The sequence below is a fragment of the Erpetoichthys calabaricus genome, chromosome 8 (assembly GCF_900747795.2).
Source record: "Erpetoichthys calabaricus chromosome 8, fErpCal1.3, whole genome shotgun sequence".
NCBI lineage: Eukaryota > Metazoa > Chordata > Cladistia > Polypteriformes > Polypteridae > Erpetoichthys > Erpetoichthys calabaricus.
Window position 1 is genome coordinate 135546752 of NC_041401.2, and position 26235 is coordinate 135572986.

The following is a 26235-nucleotide window of genomic DNA, read 5'->3' on the forward strand; positions in this document are numbered from 1 at the left end:
AGTATAGTCCCCTGCGGCGCTCCTGTGTTGCTGACCACAATGTCAGACCTGCAGTTCCCGAGACGCACATACTGAGGTCTGTCTGTAAGACAGTCCACGGTCCATGCCACCAGGTATGAATCTACTCCCATCTCTGTCAGCTTGTCCCTAAGGAGCAGAGGTTGGATGGTGTTGAAGGCGCTAGAGAAGTCCAGAAACATAATTCTTACTGCACCACTGCCTCTGTCCAAGTGGGAGAGGGATCGGTGTAGCATGAAGATGATGGCATCCTCTGCTCCCACCTTCTCCTGGTATGCCAACTGCAGAGGGTCGAAATGCAAGTACGTAAATTACATTTTACAGGTAAATCATTAACTTCATTTAAATAATGAATACTGCTAATAATTACACATGTGGGTGCGGCACTGTGGCAGGCCTTGCAGGGAGTCATATCCCTGGTGTTCGCTGCCTAGAGTTTGCATGTTTTCCACAGTGTACTCTGGTTTCCTTCCAAGTACATGCAGGTTTGGGGATCTGGGGATGCTAAAATGACACTAGTGTATGTATGTGCTTGTATTCACCTTGCGATGAGCTGATGTCCTGTCCAGGGATTGTTTCTGCCTTGCGCCCAATGCTTGCTGGAATGGGTACATCCCCTGGATTGATAGATGTAATCATTAAACATCCTTTTTAGAGATACTGTGGCAAGGTGTCCTGAATGTAATGAATGTTTCGGGTAATTCATAATACAGCGAAGCCGAACTTTGTTTTCTCACTGTGAAGAAATCTCTCACTGCCACCTGGTGGAATCTGGCAGATTTACATTAAGTATGCGAGCAAGTATAAATAGTAGTGACCGCAAGTGCATGCGTCACATAAAGTATAAACCCGGCCTTAGAGTTCTTTTAATCTGAAGGTACAGCCCCTGGAGCAAACACTTGAAAAGTTGTCAAGTTTGCTGTGCATTTGAATAAAGCTCCAATACTGTTCCTTCAAATGCTAGAATAAAAGTGTCTTTACCCACTTCTCTCCTGGCTGTCCTTTTGTGCAACTCAGAAGCCCCCAAACATGACAATATACATTCACATCTATGGACTTTGAAGAGGGACTACAGTACACCCCCAAAATTTGCAGGGGTTACATTCCTAGAGCACCTGCGAATTGTGAAAAACCACAAATTTTGGATGTGGTTAAAAAAAAATGCCTATTTTCATAGTTTAAACCATGAATATGCCACCAAAATACTTTGATGTAATTTCAAACTCATCTTAATACATTACCTAAAAATAAAAAATGCAAAAGTAAACCTGTATACTGTACTGCTATGTCTCCGGCAGTGCTAGAATGTAAAATACCGATGTTACCGCTATATGTACTGTAATTCATGCAAGCACGTTTTCATTGCCAGAAGCCTTAGACGGTGCAACTCGTTTCGGCAGCATCTTGGGGCTTTAACCCTTAAACTGCCACATACGTGGGGTTAATGCATCCCTGGACGGCAAATACTTTTTTGCTGCACTTTAAGTAAACGTCACAATTAACAAAGAAAAAGTGAAATTTTAATGGAACACTTTTTTCATGCAAACAGCATCACAATTACTGCAACACTATCATTTTACACACTGCTAATGAACTGTAAAAACTATTTTAAAAACTACTGGAACAATATGTACAAAGTGCAACACTTGGGGCACAGAATTGCACAGAAACACAGGAGATTGTCCAGACAGGAACTTTATTCAAACAAACATGTCTCTTTCAGAAGTAAAAGGAGCTCAGTATGCAGTTACTTATCGATTAAACAATAGACAAAAATCATAGGGGAGCACAAACCCCCAACAGGAGCAGAGAATGTCTGGGGGAGGAGAGAGAAACAAAGCAATAAGCCAAAAAGGGCAGGCAGTGTTCAGGCTTTTAAGTAAGTGTAGCGTCACGCGAGAAGCCACAATCGAGAAGACAGTGATTTATTTATTTTTATGGTGGAGATTTCAGGGACATATTCAGCCTTGACTCGACCTGTGCGCACTCACAAACAGAGACAAAAACAAATTAAACCGGTAGTCAAACAGCAAATAAAGAATTAATAAAAACAAATGAAATAAGAAAACAACAATACTACCCCTGTTCCCCTTACGGCGATTACACATTAAATAAAACAAAGCACAAACAAAACACACACAGTAAATCATGAAAAAGGGCAACACATGAAAGTAGATAGTCCAGAAATCCACATGCTGAATGGGAATGTACAGATAGTCCTACCAGTAGTTCCTGAAATGGTGAAGATGGGTTCAGGAGCGCTCCTTTCTTGGCAGGATTGCCATGAATCCACTTACAGTCCTCATGTACACAGGCAGACGGCAGACAATCCAGACGCACGAAACGATCCAGGACAAAATGAATAAGTGCAGGTAACCCAACAGAAGGCAGACAGACAGGAACTTGAAACACAAATTGCAAAAACTTTTTTTTTTTTGCTTTTGGTCACGAGCCCCAATTTTATAAGCCACGCTGACATCATTTGACCTCAACAGCCCCAGCACCCTCAGCAGAAGACCAATCAGAGCCACTGCAGGGATTGCTAGGAGTTGCAGTTTCAAATTCTGCTGGCTACTTTCACCATCGCAAGTCACGGTTTTCTCTACAGCTGCTTCCTGCTCTCTCTACAGTACAGTATTGCCAAGAAAAAAGCCATAAAAATTAAGGAGGATATTTGCGGTTTCCGCTAACAATTATTCCGCGAATGACTGATGCCGCGAACTCAGAACCGCGACTTCGCAGGGAACTTCTGTATATACAACTGATAAAAAACATGAAAATATTGTACTTGAATGAATGGTGTAAACACAAATCATAAACATCTAATAATATATATTTAAATTTCACATTATTTCTACCAATTACCCTTTCCAGTTTAAAAGAATACACTTTCTTATATAACTGTGCTTTGCAATAATCAGTGATTATACTACGGCAATAATCCTTAAAAAGGGCTAGTCGCTAGGAAAAGCAGAAAAAAAAGCAGCAACTAATCTAATACAGTAATGTTTTCCTCATGGACAACTATATCACATTCAAGATTAAGCAACTCCAGTGATGCAATATTATTACTTATTATTAGACTAATGCCTTTATTCAAGGCAACTTACAGTGTTTAAGATAGGATGGTTACATTTCTTTTGTTTTTCCAGTTGGAGTACAGGCAGGTGAATTATGCTACTCATGGTCACAGAGTCAGTAGCGGGTTTGAACCAACTACATCAGAGTTTGAAGTCCAAGCACACTGCCTGCCAATAATATTAACCCTTTCTTTATTAAAAGAAAAAAAAATCCCAGGCAAAACTGGGTAACACAGCAAGTAAATAACAAAAATTAAGATGACTTTTATTTTATTCCACTAAGGACAAATCTCCCATGTTTAGGTTGTGCTAACAGGAAAAAAATACTGTTGTTGAAAAACATTTTCTGCAAACCATACTGTAGTGCTGTTCTGACAAATCCAGATACAAAAATTCTAGGAAGTGTAACTGAAAACATATTTATTAAAAAAATACTAAGCATGCAAATAGATTTGAAAGAAACAGTAGAGACACAATGTCATACATGTGAAGACCTATTTAAACATGTTATGGGATACTTCTTAAAATAAAGTAAAAACAGGATCATTTTAAAATGGGGGTGTTCTAAACTGAAAATAATCCAGGTACTGTAGCTTTAAATGACAGTTTGGGACAGGGTGCTAATGAAACAAAACAGAAATTATGGGTATTACAAGTGGCTCTGCTTGTCATCAGTATTTATGAAAAGCATACAGGACATACATTTACTTTGGTTCTGATAACTGTTATTAAATACATTTTTGGACTATACTCTTACCGCTTGGCCTGTACTCCTGTCTTGTAAGTGATGTTGCTGCCTTTCTTTTTGATAAGCTTTTCTACAGTGTTAGGTCGAACAATTGGTCTCACAAGATGACGCTTATAAGTTCCTGGGTACTTCTTTTCCACAGCCTGCTCTCTTCTGTCAGGGAAATGAAAAGCACTGAACAACTCAAATCTCATTCGTAAAAGCAAGCTTTTAAATCAAACTATCATCATCCAGATAAAAATTCCAACCTTAGAAAAGCAATATATTAAGTTTGAAGAATGAAGGCTATGTTGTTGAAAAAATATCTAACTGAAAGCTTCTGGTACTGTACATAATTCAATTTATACATTTAAACCTTATTGCAATTATGACTGTACTTATTTTCTTGTTATATTGAATCTTGCTGTCTAATTATTGCAATTTCCACTGTCACATCAAAATTTTACAAAGAGATACAATTAATCAGCTGTTGCAAAGCACAGGTGAAACTTAAATGTATTAAAATCCAAAGATCAAATATGGCAAATACACATACTTGATAAGCTCCTTCTCTCGCACCTCCAGCTGTAGCATGATTGCACTCAACTCCATGTACAGATTGTTTGCTCTTTCCAGTTTCCTCTCATAGTGTTCTCGAATATCTAGAGCATGCCTGTATAAAGCCAGGGAGAAAAATACCAAAATAAGCAATGAAACTGCAAAGTGTTGGTGATATTGAGAACTAATTTGCAGAACAAAAGCTACAGATAGGCTTGTTTCTCCACATACTCCAGATTTCTCTGACCAAGACATGCATGCGGCCCAAATAAGCGAGTGCAGGGGCTGTGCATGACTCACATGATGGGATAAGGACTGTCCTGGTTTGGATCCTATCTTCTGCTTAATGCTTCTATTGGTTGATTCACATCTTTGTATGACACCTGTTTGACATTTTAAAGCACTACTACAAATGGAGGTGAATGCAGCACAGAACATTACCAGTAACCAGCTGTCTTCCCTTCTGGACATATATAACACTCACTGCCTTAGATGGGAAAACAGGTTAATTAAAGACTTCAGCCATGAGCCTGAAGTCTGTCATAATTGCAGAGTCACTTTGAATCTCTGTAAAATGGAATGTATGAAGTGAATCAACATAATGCTATTAGAGATCTACTACAAAGCAGGCAATCTATGAATTAGTAAGCACTGAACATCTTGCAATAAGGTGCATTTCACCACAAAAATGAATTAAAAATAAAGAATCTCTCCCAAAAGGTTTGATCATAACTGCTTGTGTTTTCTGTAACCTGAATCAGCAGTCTCATCAAAAGCAAATTTGTTTGAAGACACTTGTGAACAATATGGTACAGTACTAACCTTTGAAAATAAAATGAAAAAATATAGGTAGGTAATTGGGCTTCAGAGAGAGATGAAGCAAGGACAAACCGGGAATATACGGAATTGACACTAAACTTGGCTTGACTGTATATTGGTGTATAAATAAAATTGACCTCAAATAATTCTGCTTATTCCCTTAAAGAGTTTATGCTTAAGCTATATAGAGCAATTGTGAGGTGGCATTTGAAATACTGTATGTTGTTTTGGGATCTAAATTAAAAGTAGGACATAACATCACTAGCAATAGTGTTAAATAGCCTGATTCTGGCACGGTATTGTATAAGCTATGATGAAGAATTAAAATTTCTTAATGCTAACCAAAATTAAAATAAGAAGCAACACAATACAAGTCTTTAAAATTATGGAGGTCAAAATTAAGGTGGAAGTCAGCTGTCATTTTAAAATAGGTTCTTCAACAAGGATATCTAAACAGGAGAGTAAACTTTTATATGAAGTTTCTTAACAGAGAATGGTGCTTTCTATTTTACATTAAAAAGGTATCCAGTAATTATAGTGGAAATAACCATATTTATGTATGTAAGTTTAATCTTAAAAAGTGGTCTAATCTTCATATAAGTTACAATTAACTTTTAACTAATAATGTACAAATTATTGGAGAGATCTACTACATATTGGAATATATAACATTTTATTTTATAAAATTTTATTTTATTTACATACTACATCATTCAAAAATTCAGAAGTGTAGACTGGAAACCTTATGTGAACCCTACAGTGATAACTTCAACCAAAGTTCAGGTCTAAGAAGTTTTAACACATGGAGTTCAATCAATGAAATGAATTTGGAGGTGTGGTGTTGAGATACTTTGACCTATAAAATGAGATTTAACATTCTCGAGTTTGCTACTGACAAAAAGCATTTGCTGTTATGAAGCATACCTCACCAAAAGAAAAAAAAACATCTCAGATCTAGGACCAAATTTGTTGATTTGCTTAAATGTGGAAAGGGTTACAAAGTAGTTTCCAAGAGTTTAGATATTCGTCAGTCCACAGTTAGGTAAACTGTGTATAAACAGAGACAATACATAATTTCCCTAAAAGTGGGTGCACAGCCAACATGACTTGAAAGCCATAGTGAAGAATGCTCAAAAAAGAAAAAAATAACTCCAGAACAACAGCTAAAGACTTGAAGGAATGATTGGAATACATTAACATCTCTGTTCAAGAGTCCACAACACAAAACACTGAACAGGCATGGTATCCATTGCAGGATACCACGGAGGAAGCCACTGCTTTCCAAAGACACATTACTGTATTCAGTAAGTATTCTGAAGACCATCTTGGCACTCTACAATGCCATTAGGAAAATGTTTTTTTGGGGGGATTGATGGAACAAAAGCTGAATTGTTCAGAAAGAATATGCAGCAAAATATAAACTTGTTACACTATTTCTTCAAAAAAAATAAATTCTGTTTTTTGAAATGGTGGTTAGAACCCAGACCTTAACCCAATACAGATGCTGTGAAATGACCTCAAGAAAGCTATTAATACCAGAATTGTAAGGATAAGAGTGAGCTGAACTTTGTTCTGTAACAAAGAATGGTCAAAAATTTCTCCTGAATGTTGTGTAGTTCTGATCCACTACTGCTACTAAAGGAGGTCTGACCAGATATTTAGCCCAAGTGTTCACTTAACATTTTCAACAGCACATTTCAAAGGTTTGATGGGTTTGTTCAGTAAAGACATGAAACTTTATAACTGTTTGGATGTTACTAGTGTAAGCATATTGTATGTCTATATTTGTGACAAATTAATGTAGAAAAGTAGGCAACTCCAAAGGATTCACATACTTTTTCTTGCCACTGTACATAATTGCATCTTGGGTCTTAAAAAAAATCTAGGTTTAACCATTTTTGGACATATTCTATGAAAATCAATTAACTACATACATTTTATTATTGGTCTATTTTCATACACTGTTACAAATGAGGGGAACTGTCAGCTTCCCTTATGCAAAACAGACTATTTTTTTATCCTTTTAAATTACACGTTAGTCTACAAGCCTATCCAGTGATCTGAGATAAAGACTGGACTCCTTCAGTATTATCTCTCTTTGGATAATCCTTGGGTACCGTTGCTTTGCTCATGGAGTACCAAATGAGGCACATTACCTGCATTGTGATGAAGCCTCAATTATGGCAATCCAGCCATGTGGCGTGATTCCCTGAATGTGATCTGGCTCGCAGGACTCTTATTGCTGAGGACCCAAGAGACTGGACCAGGCCAAGGGGATGCCCATTAAACACCTAACTGCGGCAGATAGATGGTCATTTCTGGAGGGTGAGACTAAACCACTTGTCTGCCTGGGGGGTTGCCAACCGGGATCTTGACCTGTTTCACCAAGTGGTGGGTGCGGCAACCCCCTGTACCCATGTACAGTATGCTCCCCAACCTGACCTGACTTGTCCACAAGCTTCCTTAATATTATGAAGGTAATCAAAATATTTGAATACACTAACTTTTCTTCTGTAAGCATTTACAGTTATGATTGATTTTTTTCTTATTAGTTTAACCATACCATTTTGAAAATGTTCTTATGACTATAACGCATCCTGTCATAAAAACTGTAGTCTTATGACTAACAAAGGAGTGTTAAACAGGAATAGTCCACATACTATACCTTAGCTCATCTCTTCTTCGTCGAATCAGTTCTTCATCTAAGCGGTGTATGCAAGTGCCCTCACTCTTGATCTTTTCAAAGTGCTTTTTTACTTCTTCTCTCCACTCCGCCTACAAGAATGAAAAGAAAACTCTTTTTTAAATCACTATACATTTAAGTCTTAGAATTTTTTTTTACTTATGAATATAATTATATGAACTTTAATGGAACTTTAATAATGTGATAAAGTAATGAAATCAGGCAAATCAGTTTCTGTATGCTATGCAACAGAAAAGTATGTGTTGTTCTGTAAGGAAAACCTTTCTATTGTATAATAGTTATTGTAAGTTTAGAGTACTAGTGTGAAGAATCATCTCAGGGCAGATGGAAAAAAGTGCCAGAGCAAAGCTGACGTCACATTACCAATTAGATTCGTCAATCGCAGTCGCTGCACCATGTCAGATTACATGCCAAAAAAAATAAATAAATAAAATAAATCACAGTCTGTGTCACATTTTTCAACTGAGTGCCAATCTTCTAGTGCAATCATGCTCACCCCTTTTTCTGTCCACTAGTGCTGGGTGGTATACCGGTTCATACCGAAAACTGTTTTTTATTTTTGTTATGATATATATTTTTCTTATACCGCAAAACCGGTTTAAATTGCCTAAACAACATTCGGAACGTGGTGCTGCGGGAAACTGTTTAAGGGGGACCTTTTTCACTGCTACACCACTAAACACATGCCACAGAGGTGTTGTACGGGGGCTCTTTTTCAATGCTACACCGCTAAACAAGCATACACCGGAGTACATGCGTTAGTAGAGGTATTGCATGGTGAAAATGGACAGAGAACATTCTGAAACTGAAGCTGTAGCAGACGATAAAGTTGAACATGATGATACAGAAGAACTTTTGCTGGAAAAAGGAGTCACATCTGTTGTCTGGAGATACTTTGGATTTAAAAGGTCGGATGTGGACCATTATGTTCAAATGTATGAATACTGTTTCTATACTACTGGATAATACTGCAAGCCAAGTTGTATTTTTTTTCAATACTGTGTAATGTACCTGGGTACTATGTAATAGTGTGACGACATATTGACTTTATTCTCGACATTTCCATTTTAATCTCGACGCTTATGACAAGAATAAAGTCGACATTTCTACTTTGTCGAGATTGAAGTCAACACGTTGACTTTATTCTCGGAATTTGTTATTAAAGTAGAACATCGTAAAATAAACATCTTAAAATGAATATTTAATTTACTAGATTTTCTCAAACCCAATCATAAGTTATGTAGCACATTAAATGCTTTGTGTCATGTTCCCCGAGCCATGTTAAACTGACTTCCTCTTGCACTAAAAGGAGGCGCAGGCAGCACACAGAATACATTAATTTCATGATATTCCTGCTCCCTGAACATTTAGAATGCTAAGATAAATACTTGATATAATTTTCATGATGAAATGCATTAAAGCATGTATTCATGTGGGGGCACGGTGGCGTGGAGGTTGAACTGCTGCCTTGCAGCAATAGGGTCCCGGGTGTTCCTTGCTTTGAATTTGCATGTTTTTCTGGTGGGCTTACTTAGCGTGCTTCAGTTTCCTTTCAAAGTAATGTAGAATGGCTGGTTTTGTTATGCTATATTAAACCTGCTAGTGTATGTATTGCTCATATTCACCCTGCGATGTGCTGGCGCCACAGGATTTCCTCCTGCCTTGCACACAATGCTTGCTGGGATGGGCGCAACCCTGAATGGACGGCATAATTAAACATGTATAACGAAGATTTTTTTTTAAAGTTCTGAACACTCAGTGGTCTAAGTTTATAGCTAGTTTTAATTTCACAAGGACGTTTATCGTGTGGCGATTGGTTATGAAAAAGGAAGGATAGGAACTGGGGGTTTAATACGTCAGAAAGAGACAGCACGCATGCAATAAAGAAAGCCCATTCAGAAGAACATCCATTGAATTCTGTGTTTGTGTCTTTGACCACCAGATTACGAACCCAACATTTAAACAATATTTAAGTTAAACCTGTGTGATACCCATTAATACATCCAGTTTTTTGGAACCTCGTCACACCTGCCATAAAGTTCTCTACACTGAACGTACACCTGGGGACCCCTTACTGCAAGGGAGCAGCACTACCGCCACACTACCGTGCATGTTTAATACCTGTTTTAATGCATTTCATCATGAAAAATTATTTTAGCATTCTACATTTTCAGAGAGCAGGAATATCATGAAGTGAATGTATTCTGTGCGGTGATCACTGCCTCTTAGTGCAAGAGGAAGTCAGTTTAAGAAGAGTGTATCCATTAACAACTGGGTCGGGGAACACTTAACACAAAGCATTTAATGTGCTACATAACTTATGACGGGGTTTGAGAAAATCTAGTGACTTAAACATTGATTTTAGGATGAAGTTTAGTTTACGACATTCTACTTTAATGACAAAATAAACTACAAGAATAAAGTGGAAATGTCGACTTTGATCTCGACATATAGTTTTTTTTTTCTTCACCGTGGCCCTAATACGATTCTGTAGGGCTATACTACAAATAGCATTATAAATGCAAGTTGCAGTTTTATTATTTATGTATATCCATATTAATGCAGTTTGCCTTAATGATGGTTCAGTTGGTAAAGATGTCATCACCAAGTTGCACTTGTTTTATTTTATTTTATTTTTATTTGGTGAATACTGTGTAATGCACCTAGGCTTGAAGTCTTGGAAGTAATAGTATTACTGGAAGTTTCACTATTTATTGTATTGTTATTATTCATTAGTTTAAATATTATGCAGTTTAATGATGGTAAAGTTGTTTAAAAAGTCACTTTAACGTGTCAGTGGACAGAGATTGTAAACATTAACAAAGTGTAGTTGGTTTACAAAAAATATTTACTATTTATTCCTTTTCTAAGACATGTTCAGTGCAATACAACTTTTGACAAGCACCTCTGGATTAAATTTTAGTAAGTCTAAATGCCTCTTTGGATGGTTGAAAATATGTTGTCAAAATTTTAGTTTAAGTTGTTTGCAAGCATTGTTTAATAAAAAGGTTCTATATTTTGACTGCATCTGTCATGCAATGTGATTCCTTCTCTTTATTAGTGCCACCCCCTTGAAAACTATCACTTTATGGGGCCATGCAAACTTGTATTAATACTTGTGTACACATTAAAATGTTTTTTTGTACAATGTACAATTCTCATGACAGTGGAATTGGTTATTCTTAGCCAGTAATTGTAGTGGAAAATATGGTTAACATCCACTCATGCATGGGGGAAAAATACCGTCCAATACAGTGAAACCGGTATAATTTTGAAAAATATCGTGATATAGAATTTTGGTCATACCGCCCAGCACTACTGTCCACCAATAGCATGTTGCCTGATGGAGCTGGTGTTGTATGAAGGGTTAACAGCTGCAGTGAGTTAAGCAGCAATCTCTGCCCTTTATTTCTTTTTTCCATTCTGTTATGGTATGTAAAATGAGACATCAGAAAGATGACTTTCTCTTCTGATTCTGTGCTACATAACACAGCTGGCGCTGTGGAAAGGATTAATAGCTGTGAGGTGTTCAGCTGTAGTCTCTGCCCTTTAATTTCTTTTTTTTCTATTTGAGTACATAAAACACAAGACATCAAACAGACAAGCTTCTCTTCTATTTGTGAGTTTCCAAAAAGGCTTTTTCCTTGCTCCTCATCGCTACATTCTATACATTGTAATTCCAGATGAGCATTCACCGGTTGTCAGCTCTCTTGCATACACAGCCCTCACCTCCAGCTAACAAGAAAATCATTATTTTTATCATAGCCAGCCACAGAGTAGCTAGTCTTAGTCATTAGGTATATCACATTAGGCGAAAGTCTTCACAGTAGCACGCCACATACTTCAATAGACTAGGTAAGATCACGTAAATAAGCAATGCAATTTTAAAACATATGACTAACAGACAGAAAGAGATACAATTCTTTTGTATTATAGTAAATGGGTTCAGTGTATCTCATGATAGTTCAGGTGCCTCAAAATAATTAGTGTGTTCCTTAATTCTAGTTCACTTATACGAGTAGAGTTTATTAATTTAATACATCTACCACTAGTATTTTTGGGGTTTAGTTTTTACAAATCAAATTTAAGATAAACCACTACATGCATAATACCGGCTGAATTCAGAATTCTTTAGAGAATCACAAGCTTATTCAAAGATGGATCCCAAAAGACATGTATGCTACAACTCAGACTTTTACCCTACTCTATATATACTTCCATTTTTGTCCACTATAGTGAAAGTAAATGTTCCTCTCCAAATTAAAGTAACCTTCAAAGGAAAAGTATAATAGTGTTGGAATAAATCTTTTACGGCTTTGATGCAAACTTTCGAGCTCTCTCAATTCTCCTTCTTCCAATTCAAAAAATCCTCCCCCAATTTATGTATTTTCTCTTCCATACCTTTTTTTTTTTTTTTTTTTTTTTTTTAAGAACAGGTACAACTACAGAGGCTGTTTCCAATTCCTCTTTTAAAGAGCAGTATAAGATGAATACAGATATCAACATACAGAAATCACTGTTTTAACACCATTATGAGTTCTAAACACATAAACATAGCTCTGTTACACTCTGCAACATTCATCCTTCATTTTAACATTCCTCATCTCAAAAGTTCAGAGGCTATCCTATCAGAATTTGACATTTATGGGCAAATTCACATTCATCAATTAACTTGGCATTCACTAGGATATGGCATAACAGGAGAGAAAACCCTATGAAACATAAGCACCTATCTAGCTATTCTGATATTCTGACTCCAAACACAATTTTTAATTAACATTACCGATGAAATTTTGTGGAGCAAAATTTCAAAGAGAGCAAGAGGCTGAATGGTCATGCTGTGGCTATGTGCATGCTTCCTATATACAAGCAAGTAAGCAGCAACTACCATTTTATTAGCAAATGGTCCAGACTAGCTCTTGAAGGACTGCCATGCTTCTGAATACAAGGTATCTGAGTGTTCTGTCATTGTGCACATGGCATAAAACATTTAATAATGTAAGGTTTCCTATCTTCTTTCTGAAAGAAATTGAAGGTCAGGTTCCTTTGTCTGAGATCTTACAAATGTAATAACCTAAACCTTCCCTTGACAAAAGGACCACTAGAAATACATGTGTTATGAATCTTAATATATAATACACAGATTAACAAATGAAAACACAAGAATATAGCCTGAAAAAGTAACAACGACAACACCTGAGATTTGAAGTAGGTTTCCTGAGGTGTAGCAAGCACATCAGCTGATGCTATGTCAAGATGAAGCAGAATCTGCCGAAAGGATGGTCTGTTCCGAGGCTTGCCTTGCCTGTAATATTAAATTTAGGAAAATGACTATCATTGTCACCAAATTATTGTAATGTAATAGGCTCCTTTATTTTAGTAGTACTTTTTTGGATGAGTATCTTCACTGAGTAGCTACTTTTAACATAATGAATATAATTTAATTCTGGTAACAGCACTGATGCAAAGTTATCCTAGCATACTACAGTAATAATAATGCTATGCATTATCCCATTTAAGAATATATTTCGAGAACATATTCAAATATAAATCATGCTCTGCCATTATTATTAGTGTATACTAAAATCAATTAATTCTATCTTTATTATTATTAAATTCTCCTGTATCAAGTAATTCCAATACTAATGTACTGTCACCTCACAGTCTAAACAATATAGTGCCAAATTATACTGAACAATATTACACAAATGATTTATTTCCAGAGACACAGTAACTACAGTATTAACTGGAGAAGGATGTTAAATGGGCAATCTTGTCATTTGATCATTCACAAGTCTAGTTATGATGGCCAACTATGATCACTTTGAGAATTTATTTTTAAAGACAAACTGTTCCTTACCAAGTCTGTTTCATTAAAATTTTGAAGCCATCGGGGCAAGTAGAGGGTACAGGAAGATGCAGACTGTTACTTCCAACTCCCCAGATAATAGCAGAAGAGTCTACATCTTTATATGGAATTTCTCCAGTCAATAACTCCCATAGAACAACACCAAAAGACCTACAATATGCATAAGAAGTAGGAAAAGTTATTAGTAGGACGCAGATTTAAATATATAAATGAAATCATCTGTGTACTACTTATGTTTTATTTAAACACTAAATATTCTTGACCAGAAAGAAAGGATGATGATTACAGAAACTGGAATCAAAGATAAAACTGCATTAATGAAAGAATAGTTTCATATTTTTTAATAATTAAAAAAAGTAATACCTGAAACAAAGTTTTTATTACATCGATTTGGTAACCAAAACAAAAAAAAAAAAGCACAATCAAGAACTGTTAGGAATCTGACCACTGCACTTTCTAATATGACTTCAGCAGTTGAACATATTGCACAAATGTAGATATGTTAGCAGCAACACAGGTAAAATATAACAGAACCATTAAAAGAGTTCTGCAGCACAAAAACAAAAATATCGGAGTCCAAAAGACTTACCAAATATCCACCTTCTCAGAAACAGGCTCATTACGAATAACCTCTGGGGCCATCCACGCCACAGTCCCAGCAAATGACATCTTGGTGCTCTTGTCACTAAGCTCTTTTGAGGTTCCAAAATCTGATATTTTTACTGTATCATTGTGAGTAACTAATACACTGAAAATATGGAAAAGAATGGGATATACATATTTAGACGCTAATAAGACGCAATGCATGGTATGCCAAACAAATCTAAAACTAGCTAGATAAAAAACAACTTGGGGAAATCAGTCAAAATCAAAGATAGCTGCTTCAGCTAATATGAAAGAAATAATTCACTGAAATTAGAAGGGAAACAAATGAGACATATTTTAAATCTTTGTAATGAACTGGATGAACTACCCTGATTTTAAACACTATAGAGATTTTAAAGCAAGATATATCTGTACCTCATAATGTATCCTTTTAATTACATGTTCATATCTTAGGGTTTAACTTTCTGTAATTTTAAAACAAATGCACTCTGTCATTTTCCATGTGATTATCGCAGTGTGGGAATTAGTGACAGCAGTTAAGCAGAGGAGTTAAAAGTTTCACTAACAACTGAAACAGTCTACAATTCTACCTGGAGAGAGATAAACCCCTTTCCAGTGAATTTCAGGTCTCATCCTGGCAAACTTCTCTTAAAATTCTCCCAATGGGCATTCTGTAGAACTTTCCCAACTTGTTTTAATGAAAATAACTTCAAGGTCATCTCATAATGTCCAACTCTTTGCCCTATTAAGGGGAGAGAATCTAGTGCAGGAGCACTGTATTAAGAACCTGTATTGACATCTCATTGTTTATTTGCTTCTCAGAGCTTAGGATCACAAGTGAAGACAGGAATACTGAATGACTGAATCACCAGAAATCCGTTCATTAGTCTCATGAGTGCTTCTATTTTCACCTCTAATGGTAAAATATGCAAACTCTTTCACTAGATGTTCCTGCTCACCCACCTAAACAAACCAGCTCATTCTTTTTAGGAGGAAAATGTTCGACTCCTATTTGGAGATGCTCCTTCTCATTGCCACGGGACATAATGGTTTCTCTATTCTAATTGCAAGAGAGAACCAACACGGAACAAATGCTGTAAATGCCACCTTCCCATTCTCTCCTGTCATTTTTAATAAATGATACCAAGGAAAGCTAGAAGTTTACTATACATATTAGGTAAATTAGTATAAATTTGACTTACCATTTTACAAATAAATATATTCACAAAATGTGTGAATGCAAATAATATACAAATATAACATAATGGGTATGTTAATTGATAGATGGGCAGTTCTATTTTACAAATAAAATACTAGCTTTGAAAAGTAAATAATAATGTTTAATTAAAAGTCCATACATGACGGCTACTTTGAAGGGCTGGTGGTTTTTGTATAATTTTCACTAATTTCACAAATGGTTTACATTAATACAGATGGAATCTGGTTGTAACGAAACTCATGGAACCATAAAAACATTTCATCACAACAGAAATTTTGTTATAATGAATATGGAGAAAATACGTATAGTACTGTGACCGGGGTCACCTGTGATTCGCAATCTCTAATGGCAGTGGTGCAAGGACAGCTCCATAGCTGCTCTGCTGCGTCTAGTAAACAGTAAACCAAGGGCAACGTAGTTGGATGCCCTCTGCAGGATCAGGGTTACCGTGTATCGTACTTGTTGTACAATATTTAACACCGGGCTTTGATCTGCTCTTACGCACACTCTCCTGATCTGTCTTCTCCAGACCGTGTCTGCCACACCGCTGATATTTTTCTAGTCTGAAGACAGGAGATAAAGCAAGATGATTGCCTGTATCGCGGCTCCAAACAGCTCCTGTTCTGAATGCAGTCATGAGAATGAACCTGCCTTCTCTATACTGTAATAAAGTAACTTTCATTTCCTTGAAAACCTGGACTCATCTTCCTGTCTCTTGTGCAACTCTGTAAACCAAGCTTGATAATACCTATATAAAATACAGTGCTTCTTAAACTGGAAAAATTATTTTATTTAAAAATGAGACATTAGATGCAACATTTTTCAATAGAAACCAAGTATGAACACAGAATGAAAATGAGATGTTAAGATGTAATTTTTTTTCTAAAATAGAAATGCTAGTACAAATACAGAATGAAATCAAGATCTTAGATTTAATTTTTTTGGTAGAAATACAGGGATGAATACAGAATGAAAACGAGACATTAGATGCATTTTTTAAATAGAAAAACAGTTATAAACACAAGACGAAAAAGAGATGTTAGATGTAAATTTTTTTAATAGAAATACAGGTATGAAAATACAGAATGAAAACGAGACGTTAAAATGAAGATGAAGGCGATTCCAAATTGAGTTCGCCACGTCATTTTTTTTCATTCCGGAAAACATTTTCCAGGATTGTTAATTTTTCTTTCAGCATAAACTGACACCGTTTTCTCAACTGAGAAGCGGTATGAAACTTGAACACCACCACAGCCCAAATTTCGCAACAGTCTGTCTCTCTCTTTAAGATAACCTTTTGCAAAGTACCCGAGACTCGGCTTGGAAAGTGTAGGAGTGGCATTAAGTATTTTTTGCATCAACATTATTATCTTCAGTGACACTTTTTGGTCAAAAAAAACATTTGTTATACTGAGATTTACATTTCGTTAAAACGAGATTTATTTAACCTGATGTTCTATGAATGTTTGTCCGGGTCCACAAAAAAAGTATTCGTTATTCTGATAATTTAGTTACTTCAGTATTCACTATAATGGGACTTAACCTGTACTAAGTTATAATAATAATAATAATAATAAATATAAACATGTTAAATATGCAATTTAAGAAATGATTGTAAAGTATATGCTGACCAGTTCTGCAATCAGGCAGAATTCCAGCCATTGGAGTATTCTGATTCCTCATATTCTGAGGATTTACAATGTACACATAAGCGATCCTAAAACCACTCCTAATGGCAGCCCAACGTCCTTAAAAGATAACGGAATGGAAATAAACATCTATGTCTGCATCAAAAATCTGCATTAAGCCAAAGACGAAACAAGGGTAGAAGAGAAGGTAAAGGACACCCTTGCTAAAAAGGACACGGTCGTAAAACAAAAATAAAACTACCAACTAACACCTGGAGAAAAAAAAGAAAGAGGAAGGTCAGCTAAAGTACACGTGTCTCTGTAAAGCCTAGAAGGCCTACAAGCCTAGTAGGCCAACATTGCACCTTGGGATATGGAAGACCACCTGTAAAGCGTGTCCTTGTCACCACATAAACTTGAGGGAAAGTGGCAGGACAGACACAGGCGAGAATGTGTTGCTAACAAAAAGTACATCCCCATTACACTAGCATTATTCCATTCCTCAGCGCCCCAAACCGCCACTTCCTCCCTGGCCATCTGACTATCATCAGACTCATCTTTACAAACTTAAAAAAGAATATTAAATGAAAGGACTCTACCTTTCAACTAATTATAGATCTATGTTATTTGTGTATTCATTTATTTTTTGTAATTTAGTTATTTTTCTTAGACAATTTTAATTTGTTACTTTTTTCTTGTAACTATTTCTTTGACATCTTGTAAACCATTTTGAGCTATATCCAGAGTAAGAAAATATGCTATAGAGAAAAATGTTGTTGTAGTTAATGTTTTATTTTGTAAGGCACCTCAAAACACAACTTTATAAAATGAAGTATTTTACTGGTGAAATTTCTGTGTCTTTGAAATGAATTTCAAAATTAATAACAAAATTGTGAAAAATTTCAACATAAGTAAAAACACAAGGGGCAATGCTGACTTCAGGAATGATGCACTGCTAACAAAATAAATAAATAAATAATAATTTAAAAAAAACAGATTTATAAACCAAAATACATCTCTTGATTACTCCAATTAAAAAAAAGACTTGCTAACTAATGGAACACAATACAAAATGGTGGAGCCTATCCATGTAACATCACGCTGGAGTCAAATACTTACTTATGGATGTGGCATCACTATGCAAACACCTACTACACTCATTCATGTATAAAACTGCAGTATACTGGGAAACGCACATTTCCAAAGTATTAAAATAGGTGGTATAGTAGTAGTATTGCCAAATGTATAGAGTACAGTGAAATTATAAGTTGCAAACCTGACCATATACAGTAATCCCTCACTACTTTGCTGTTCACTTTTCGCGGATTCACGACTTCGCGGATTTTATATGTAAGCATATCTAAATACATAACGCAGATTTTTCGCTGCCTCGCGGGTTTCTGCGGACAATGGGTCTTTTTACTTGCTTCCTCAGTTGGTTTGCCCAGTTGATTTCATACAAGAGATGCTATTGGCGGATGGCTGAGAAGCTACCCAATCAGAGCACGCAGTTAAGTTCCTGTGTGCTGCTGATTGGCTCAGCAACGGAGTGTTGCATTAACCAGGAAGTCTCATCTCACTCATTCATCATTAACGTGCTAATGCTTCAGGGGCCGTGTCCAAGCACCAACAGAAGATGCAAATGATTGCAGAAAAGGTAAAAGTTTTGGATATGTTGAAGGAAGGGAACAGCTACACCGCTGCAGGACATCGATTCTTTTTATTTAAAAAGGAGGAAAAGCATATAAGATCTACGGCCGCAGTGTCCTTTAACCAGGGTGCAAAATGAGTTGCAAGTGGACGTGATAAGGCAGTAGTCTGGATGGAATCTGCTTTAGGAATCTTTGCAACAAGGTCGACGACGTCATGACCGCCTACAAGCTGCTACGTGTACTTCGCTATACAGTAAGTGTAAACTTATCTACCGATTTCATATTGCTTAGCAGTTGTCCCTGTTTTTAATAGAGTAAATGGTGGGTTGTAAACAATACAGGGAGGGTTTAAAAATGTCCAAATATACGTTAAATAATTAAATAAATATAGTGTCCCTATTTCGCGGAAATTCAGTTATCGCGGTCGGCCTTGGAACCTATCTCCCGCGATAAGTGAGGGATTACTGTAACCACTCTCTGGCGGCACTCCAGTGGCATATTTAACAAGTATTTATTAAATGCAAGTGTCAACACTGCTTATGAACTATTTTATACTTAAAACATCCAGCAATTTAGACATCAGTGTTTCTATACATCTCTGCCTATCCACATGATTTCAATGTAAGAAGATGATCCTAGTGGAAAGCCCAGGTAGAACATGCAGACTACACACACAGTGAGACCAGGCAAGCATCATGTACAAAAAATCATCAAGTAGTGTGGTGGATAATTGTACTTTGGAGACCTTGAAAACCCGAATTCATGATATTTTGAAAAAAAAAAAAGAATAGTGATTGACAAATTAGGTACAATGGCCTGTTCTCATCAAAATTGTTCTTATATTTAAAGGCACACAAAAGAAACCATGCTTTTTAATGACATGATACAAACGAAGAATGAGTATGTTAGACAAAAATATTTAAAATAAGCTGAAACATGAAGCAAAAGACATTTGCTTCAAATTTTAACAAATACTGCATTTAAATTTTCACAAAAAATAATGATGATAATTTAAGGACATATTTTCTACTTTATTTAACCACTAGCAAAATACCCGCGCTTCGCAGCGGAGAAGTAGTGTGTTAAAAAGGTTATGTAAACATATATATACATATATACATATATATACATATCTACATATACACATATCTACATATACATATATATATACACATCCACATATATACATATATATATATACACATATCAACATATGTATACACATACATATACACACATACATACATACACATATTATTTATATATATATATATATATATATATACATATATATATACATATATATATCTATAATAATAAAAGGCAAAGCCCTCACTGACTGACTGACTGACTCACTGACTCACTCATCACTAATTCTCCAACTTCCCGTGTAGGTGGAAGGCTGAAATTTGGCAGGCTCATTCCTTACAGCTTACTTACAAAAGTTAGGCAGGTTTAATTTCGAAATTCAAAGCGTAATGGTCATAACTGGAACATATTTTTTGTCCATACACTGTAATGGAGGAGGCGGAGTCACGTATCGCGTCATCACGCCTCCTACGTAATCACGTGAACTAAAAACAAGGAAGACATTTACAGCACGAGTCACACGCGGGAACGAAGGTAAATGACGTTAATTTTTGACTGTCTTTTAATACTGTGTAAGCATACATATTAACACATGTGCAATTAAACGTGTGCATTTACGGGGTGATTTCTCAGGCTTAAAAGCTCACCTTTTATCAAACGCGGGAAGAAAGGTAACTGACGTTGTTCACTGTCTTTTAATACTGTGTAACCATACATATTAACACATGTCCAATTAAACGTGTGCATTTACGGGGTGATTTGTCAGGCTTAAAAGCTCGCCTTTTACTAAAAAGGTAAATGCAAAACTATTTTCAATCAGTTTATTGAAACGCTCCCGTTAAGGATTGCAATAACATATTCGCGAGATAAAAGAACGAAGTAGGGGGAAATGGAGGAACAGCCGCAAACAGCAAAAAATTAATTAAACAATTGAGAACGGAGCGAGTTAAGCGTACAAGCATGTTCATAAGGGAAACAAAGCACGGTGTAAAACGTAAGTTTCAATTAAGTTTATAGAAACGCTCCCGCTGCGGATTGCAATAACATATTCGCGAGATAAAAGTTTAATGAGAAGACACGAGGTATAAACGAACCACACGCCGTGGCGCAACGTTAGGGGCAACAGTTTCAACCATTCTATGATCTGCTTCTCGCAACTGAAAGACGGCACATGGCGGATGTTAGCCGACTTGCTGACCGCAACGTTAGGGGCTTCAACTATGGCGCTGATGCCACATCTCAGTGCCAACACTTTGCAGACTGTACTTAAAAGACACGCCCTCCTCACTGGACAGTTAAAAACACCAATCAAACTAACGATGACATCAAGTATTACCCAATCCAAAGTAGGAAAGGAGGCATCTTCATAAAATGCGTGTGGGATGATTTGCATGAGACGCTGCTTTAAAAAAAAAATGATAAAAAAAATACGGGATAAATCCCGTCCAGTATTGATTCAAAACGGGACGCGCAATTTCATTCTCAAACGCGGCACGATTCCGTATTTTAAAGGACGGGTGGCAACCCTACAGTGCCAGGTAACCACCCATACAATCAGATTGTGATTCAGACTAGGAATGCAATGAATGTAATTACCCCGATCTACATACAAGGCGAAAGTCTTGCAACATTCAAAGATGATGGTTTGGGATAAGTACACCATACAACATAAAAGAGCTTATGAAGCCTTGAACCGAAAAAAGCAAGATCTCAGAGATCGTAAAAAAAAAAAATAGGAGGTAATGTCGTTTTACTCGCTGTAGATTTTAGTCAAACATTACCAGTTATTCCACGAGGGAGACCAGCAGATGAACTCAACGCGTGTTTAAAATCCATGCTTCTCCCACGCTCGGTTATATGTCGCGTGTTCTCGGGTAGGTACACCAAAAAATGTATACATTTAAGCATGTAATGGGCAAACAAAAAATGAGGTATACCCGAAGGCACTGCAGTAGTACTTCATGTAACTTTACTTCTTAAATGTTAATGTTTTACTGTTTAATAATTTATACGCTTCTTATATGTTGTTCAAATTCTTTTATCAAAATACCACTGACAGCGCAATGCACGATAACATGGAGTGAATACACCATACGCATCCGCCCACGGCTGCCCTGCTGTGCGCAGATAGGAGTTGATTCTACAATAAAATAAAATAAAGATAAAAAGAGTAAAACAATCATCACCCATAAAGCGTGTGTGTGTGTATATATGTGTATATATATATATGTTGATATGTGGATGTGTATATGTATATATATATATGTAGATATGTATATATATGTGTATATGTATATATATGTTTATATGTGTGTGTGTGTATTTTATATATATAAAACACAGCAACACTCATAACAATGACAACACAATTACATTGACAATCATGTTACGTTATTTTTAAAATGTTTCCTTTTTTTTTCATAACCTCTTTAACACACTACTTCTCCGCTGCGAAGCGCGGGTATTTTGCTATATACTAATAAAAGGCAAAGCCCTCACTGACTCACTGACTGACTGACTGACTCATCACTAATTCTCCAACTTCCAGTGTAGGTAGAAGGCTGAAATTTGGCAGGCTCATTCCTTACAGCTTACTTACAAAAGTTAGGCAGGTTTCATTTCGAAATTCTACGCGTAATGGTCATAACTGGAACCTGTTTGACTGACTCACTCATCACTAATTCTCCAACGTCCCGTGTAGGTAGAAGGCTGAAATTTGGCAGGCTCATTCCTTACAGCTTACTTACAAAAGTTAGGCAGGTTTCATTTCGAAATTCTACGCATAATGGTCATAACTGGAACCTGTTTTTTGTCAATATACTGTAATGGAGGAGGCGGAGTCACGTATTGCGTCATCACGTATTACGCCTCCTACGTAATCACGTGAACTGAAAACGAGGAAGAGATTTAGAGCACAAGTCAAACGCAGGAACGAAGGTAAATGACGTTAATTGTTGACTGTCTTTTAATACTGTGTAATTGTTGAGTGTCTCTTAATACTGTGCAAGCATACATATTAACATGTGCAATTAAGCGTGTGCATTTATGGGATGATTTCTCAGGCTTAAAAGCTCGCCTTTTATTAAAAAGGTAAATGCAAACTCTTTTCATTCTGAAGGGCACAAACCACGTTAGATTTCAGCCGTTAAACGCGCAAAAATGTCAGTATACCAGATAAATAAGCGCCACCTATTATCAGTTGTATTGTATGCTTACAATACATATAGAAATGTGTTAATCGTTAACTAATATTATGGGATGGTGTTTTTCGACTCGTGCCTTGATTTAAACGATTGCATGTCTTGGTGGGTTTGCGTAGCTTATTGTCAATATCTTTACACCTCTTTTTAAGACTTAATTTAAAAAGGTTTTCTTTTCTTCTTAATTAAAATTTAAAAGCAATACTTCACCGCTGCGAAGCCCCTCTAGCGCTGACATCCGAGGTTCGATTACCGTAAGCGAGTGCAGTGAGTGTGTACGCCTGATGAGCCCAGAATAAGGGGGAAAGACGTGTCGCGTACTCTTTGCATTATTTGACAGTAAACTATTTTCATTCATTCTATGATCTGCTTCTCACAACTGAAGGCACCGTGGCTGATGTTACCTGACTTGCTGGCCAACCATAAGCATTACCTGGTAGGTAACCACCCACTCACTTCACTCCCTTACGGGAATCGAACCTCGGATGTCAGCGCTAGAGGCGAAGCCCCTAAAATTGTGCCACGGCGTGTGGTTTGTTTATTTGACAGCATGTAGATCGGGGTAATTACATTCACGGCATTCGTAGTCTGATTCACAATCTGATTGTATGGGTGGTTACCTACCAGGTAACGCTTATGGTTAGCCAGCAAGTCAGCTCGAAGTGATCACTCGAGTGAAGGCAGCTTCACAAAAAAACAAATCCTTAACAAACTGTTATTGGTATATTTTCCCTCAATTTTAAAAGGTTTTCTTTTCTTCTTAATAAAAATTTAAAAGCAGTACTTTGCCGGTGCGAAGCGCGGGGATTTGAGCGACTGACGCATACAGACATATTCATGAGTGCAGGTACTTCAGAAAGAAAGCACCGTGTAAACCTAAACTTTAAATTAAGTTCATAGACCTACAAAAGGTTGCCATTGATTTGAGGCAAGATTGCTTTTCTCATGTACAACTATACGTTGCATTCTTAACAGTAAGCTTGCACAGCTTGGTCATATTACAACCTGAGTGCTGAACTGACAACATCGTATACAAACAGAACTATAACAATTGTAATAAACAAACAAAAAAAAAAAGCGAAGAACCCTTGGATTTAATAAAAAGGCTCCTTCCTTGGCGAAGCAAGGAAAAAGGAAGACCTTATATGGCGTTCATTTATAAAACAGCGGAAAAGCTGTGTTAAGGCTGCTTCACAAAAAAACAGATCCTTAACAAATTGCTATTGGGATATTTTCCCTCAATTTAAAAAGCTTTTCTTCTTAATAAAAATTTAAAAGCAGTACTTCGCGGGGATTTAGATATAGATATATATATATATATATATATTTATGTATATATAGATATAGACATATATATATATATATATATACTAGCAAAATACCCGCGCTTCGCAGCGGAGAAGTAGTGTGTTAAAGAGGTTATGAAAAAGAAAAGGAAACATTTTAAAAATAACGTAACATGATTGTCAATGTAATTGTGTTGTTATTGTTATGAGTGTTGCTGTCTTATATATATATATATAATATACACACACATAAACATAAATATACATATACATATATACATATCTACATATACACATATCTACATATACATATATATACATATACACATCCACATATATATACATATATATATATATATATATATATATATATACACATATCAACATATATATATACACACATACAGTACATACACACACATATACATATATACATACATATATATACATACTAGCAAAATACCCGCGCTTCGCAGCGGAGAAGTAGTGTGTTAAAGAGGTTATGAAAAAAAAAAAAGGAAACATTTTAAAAATAACGTAACATGATTGTCAATGTAATTGTGTTGTCATTGTTATGAGTGTTGCTGTCTTTTATATATATAATATACACACACACATACATAAACATATATATACATATACATATATATACACATATCTACATATACATACGTATATATGTATATATATATATATATATGTATATCCACATAAACATATATATACATATACAAATTTACATATCTACATATATATACATATACAAATTTACATATCTACATATATATATATATATATATATATATATATATATATATATATAGACATACATATATACATACATACATTCACATATATATATATATATATATATATATATATATACTGTATATATACATATGTACTTATTGGCTCCTGTATTTAGGATATGGCAGGTTGGATAATGGACGGATGGACATCTGTATGCATAGCCGTATTTGCCCGTTTTCGTTTTTTTTCTTTGTTCAGTAATATTTCAGTAAACCCGGAGCTCGTCAGTTCAAATCCTGGTACTGACACCACTGTGTGACCCTGAGGAAGTCACTTCACCTGCCTGTGCTGCAAAAAACAAAAGTAATGTAACAAATTGTACCTCAGATGTTGTAAGTTGGTGGAATAAAGGCATAAGTAAAATAGATAAATATGTATTATACACATAGGAACTATTCATTTATTTTCAGTTAAGTCATCTGCAGCAAACTTTTATAAATGAGGGTTTCTCCTTTTTAGATAGTGCAAACTGTTTCTTCTTCATTGACGTTTTGTCTTGGAGAGTTTTTTTCATTTCATTGAAAATGAAAGCAGCAGCTGCCAAAATATGTAGCTTTCTTATTAATTTTTCAACATTGTGTAAAATAAATGTATAAAGTAACATAAAAGGTTTAAATACTGGTTATCCTTTTACACTAAAATATTAATAATGAGATACAAAAAAAGTAAAATGGATATGTTCTTTTTCTTTAAGGAGATTAAATATCACTGAAGATAGAAAAAAAAAAATTAAACAGCCAAATGGGGCTATGCATACGAACTTAAAAGGTTTAAATAAAACAGAAATATATATTTTATTTTTACTTGCTTAACTTGTGGAGGGTGTGTCCTGTAGCAAAGCCCTAACTTTTTTCGTGAAAGCCCGTTTCAGTAAATAAGTGTTAAAAACAGGTGTAAAGATATTGACAATAAGCTACGCAAACCCAGGAAGACATGGAATCGTTTAAATCAAGTATCATTACATCTTACT

General features: G+C 35.8%; 1 protein-coding gene across 2 annotated transcripts in view; it reads right to left on the reverse strand.

Annotated features, from left to right (window-relative positions):
* Positions 1-26235, reverse strand: part of si:ch211-45c16.2 (mitogen-activated protein kinase kinase kinase 13) — a 252332-nt gene that overhangs the window by 49490 nt on the left and 176607 nt on the right. For both annotated transcript variants that reach the window (XM_051931366.1, XM_051931367.1), the window contains 6 exons: positions 14365-14523; positions 13767-13925; positions 13103-13211; positions 7868-7977; positions 4382-4498; positions 3856-3999 (listed from right to left, as the gene is read on the reverse strand). In XM_051931366.1, the coding sequence (XP_051787326.1) occupies positions 3856-3999; positions 4382-4498; positions 7868-7977; positions 13103-13211; positions 13767-13925; positions 14365-14523 (798 nt within the window). The remainder of the gene's footprint in view (positions 1-3855; positions 4000-4381; positions 4499-7867; positions 7978-13102; positions 13212-13766; positions 13926-14364; positions 14524-26235) is intronic.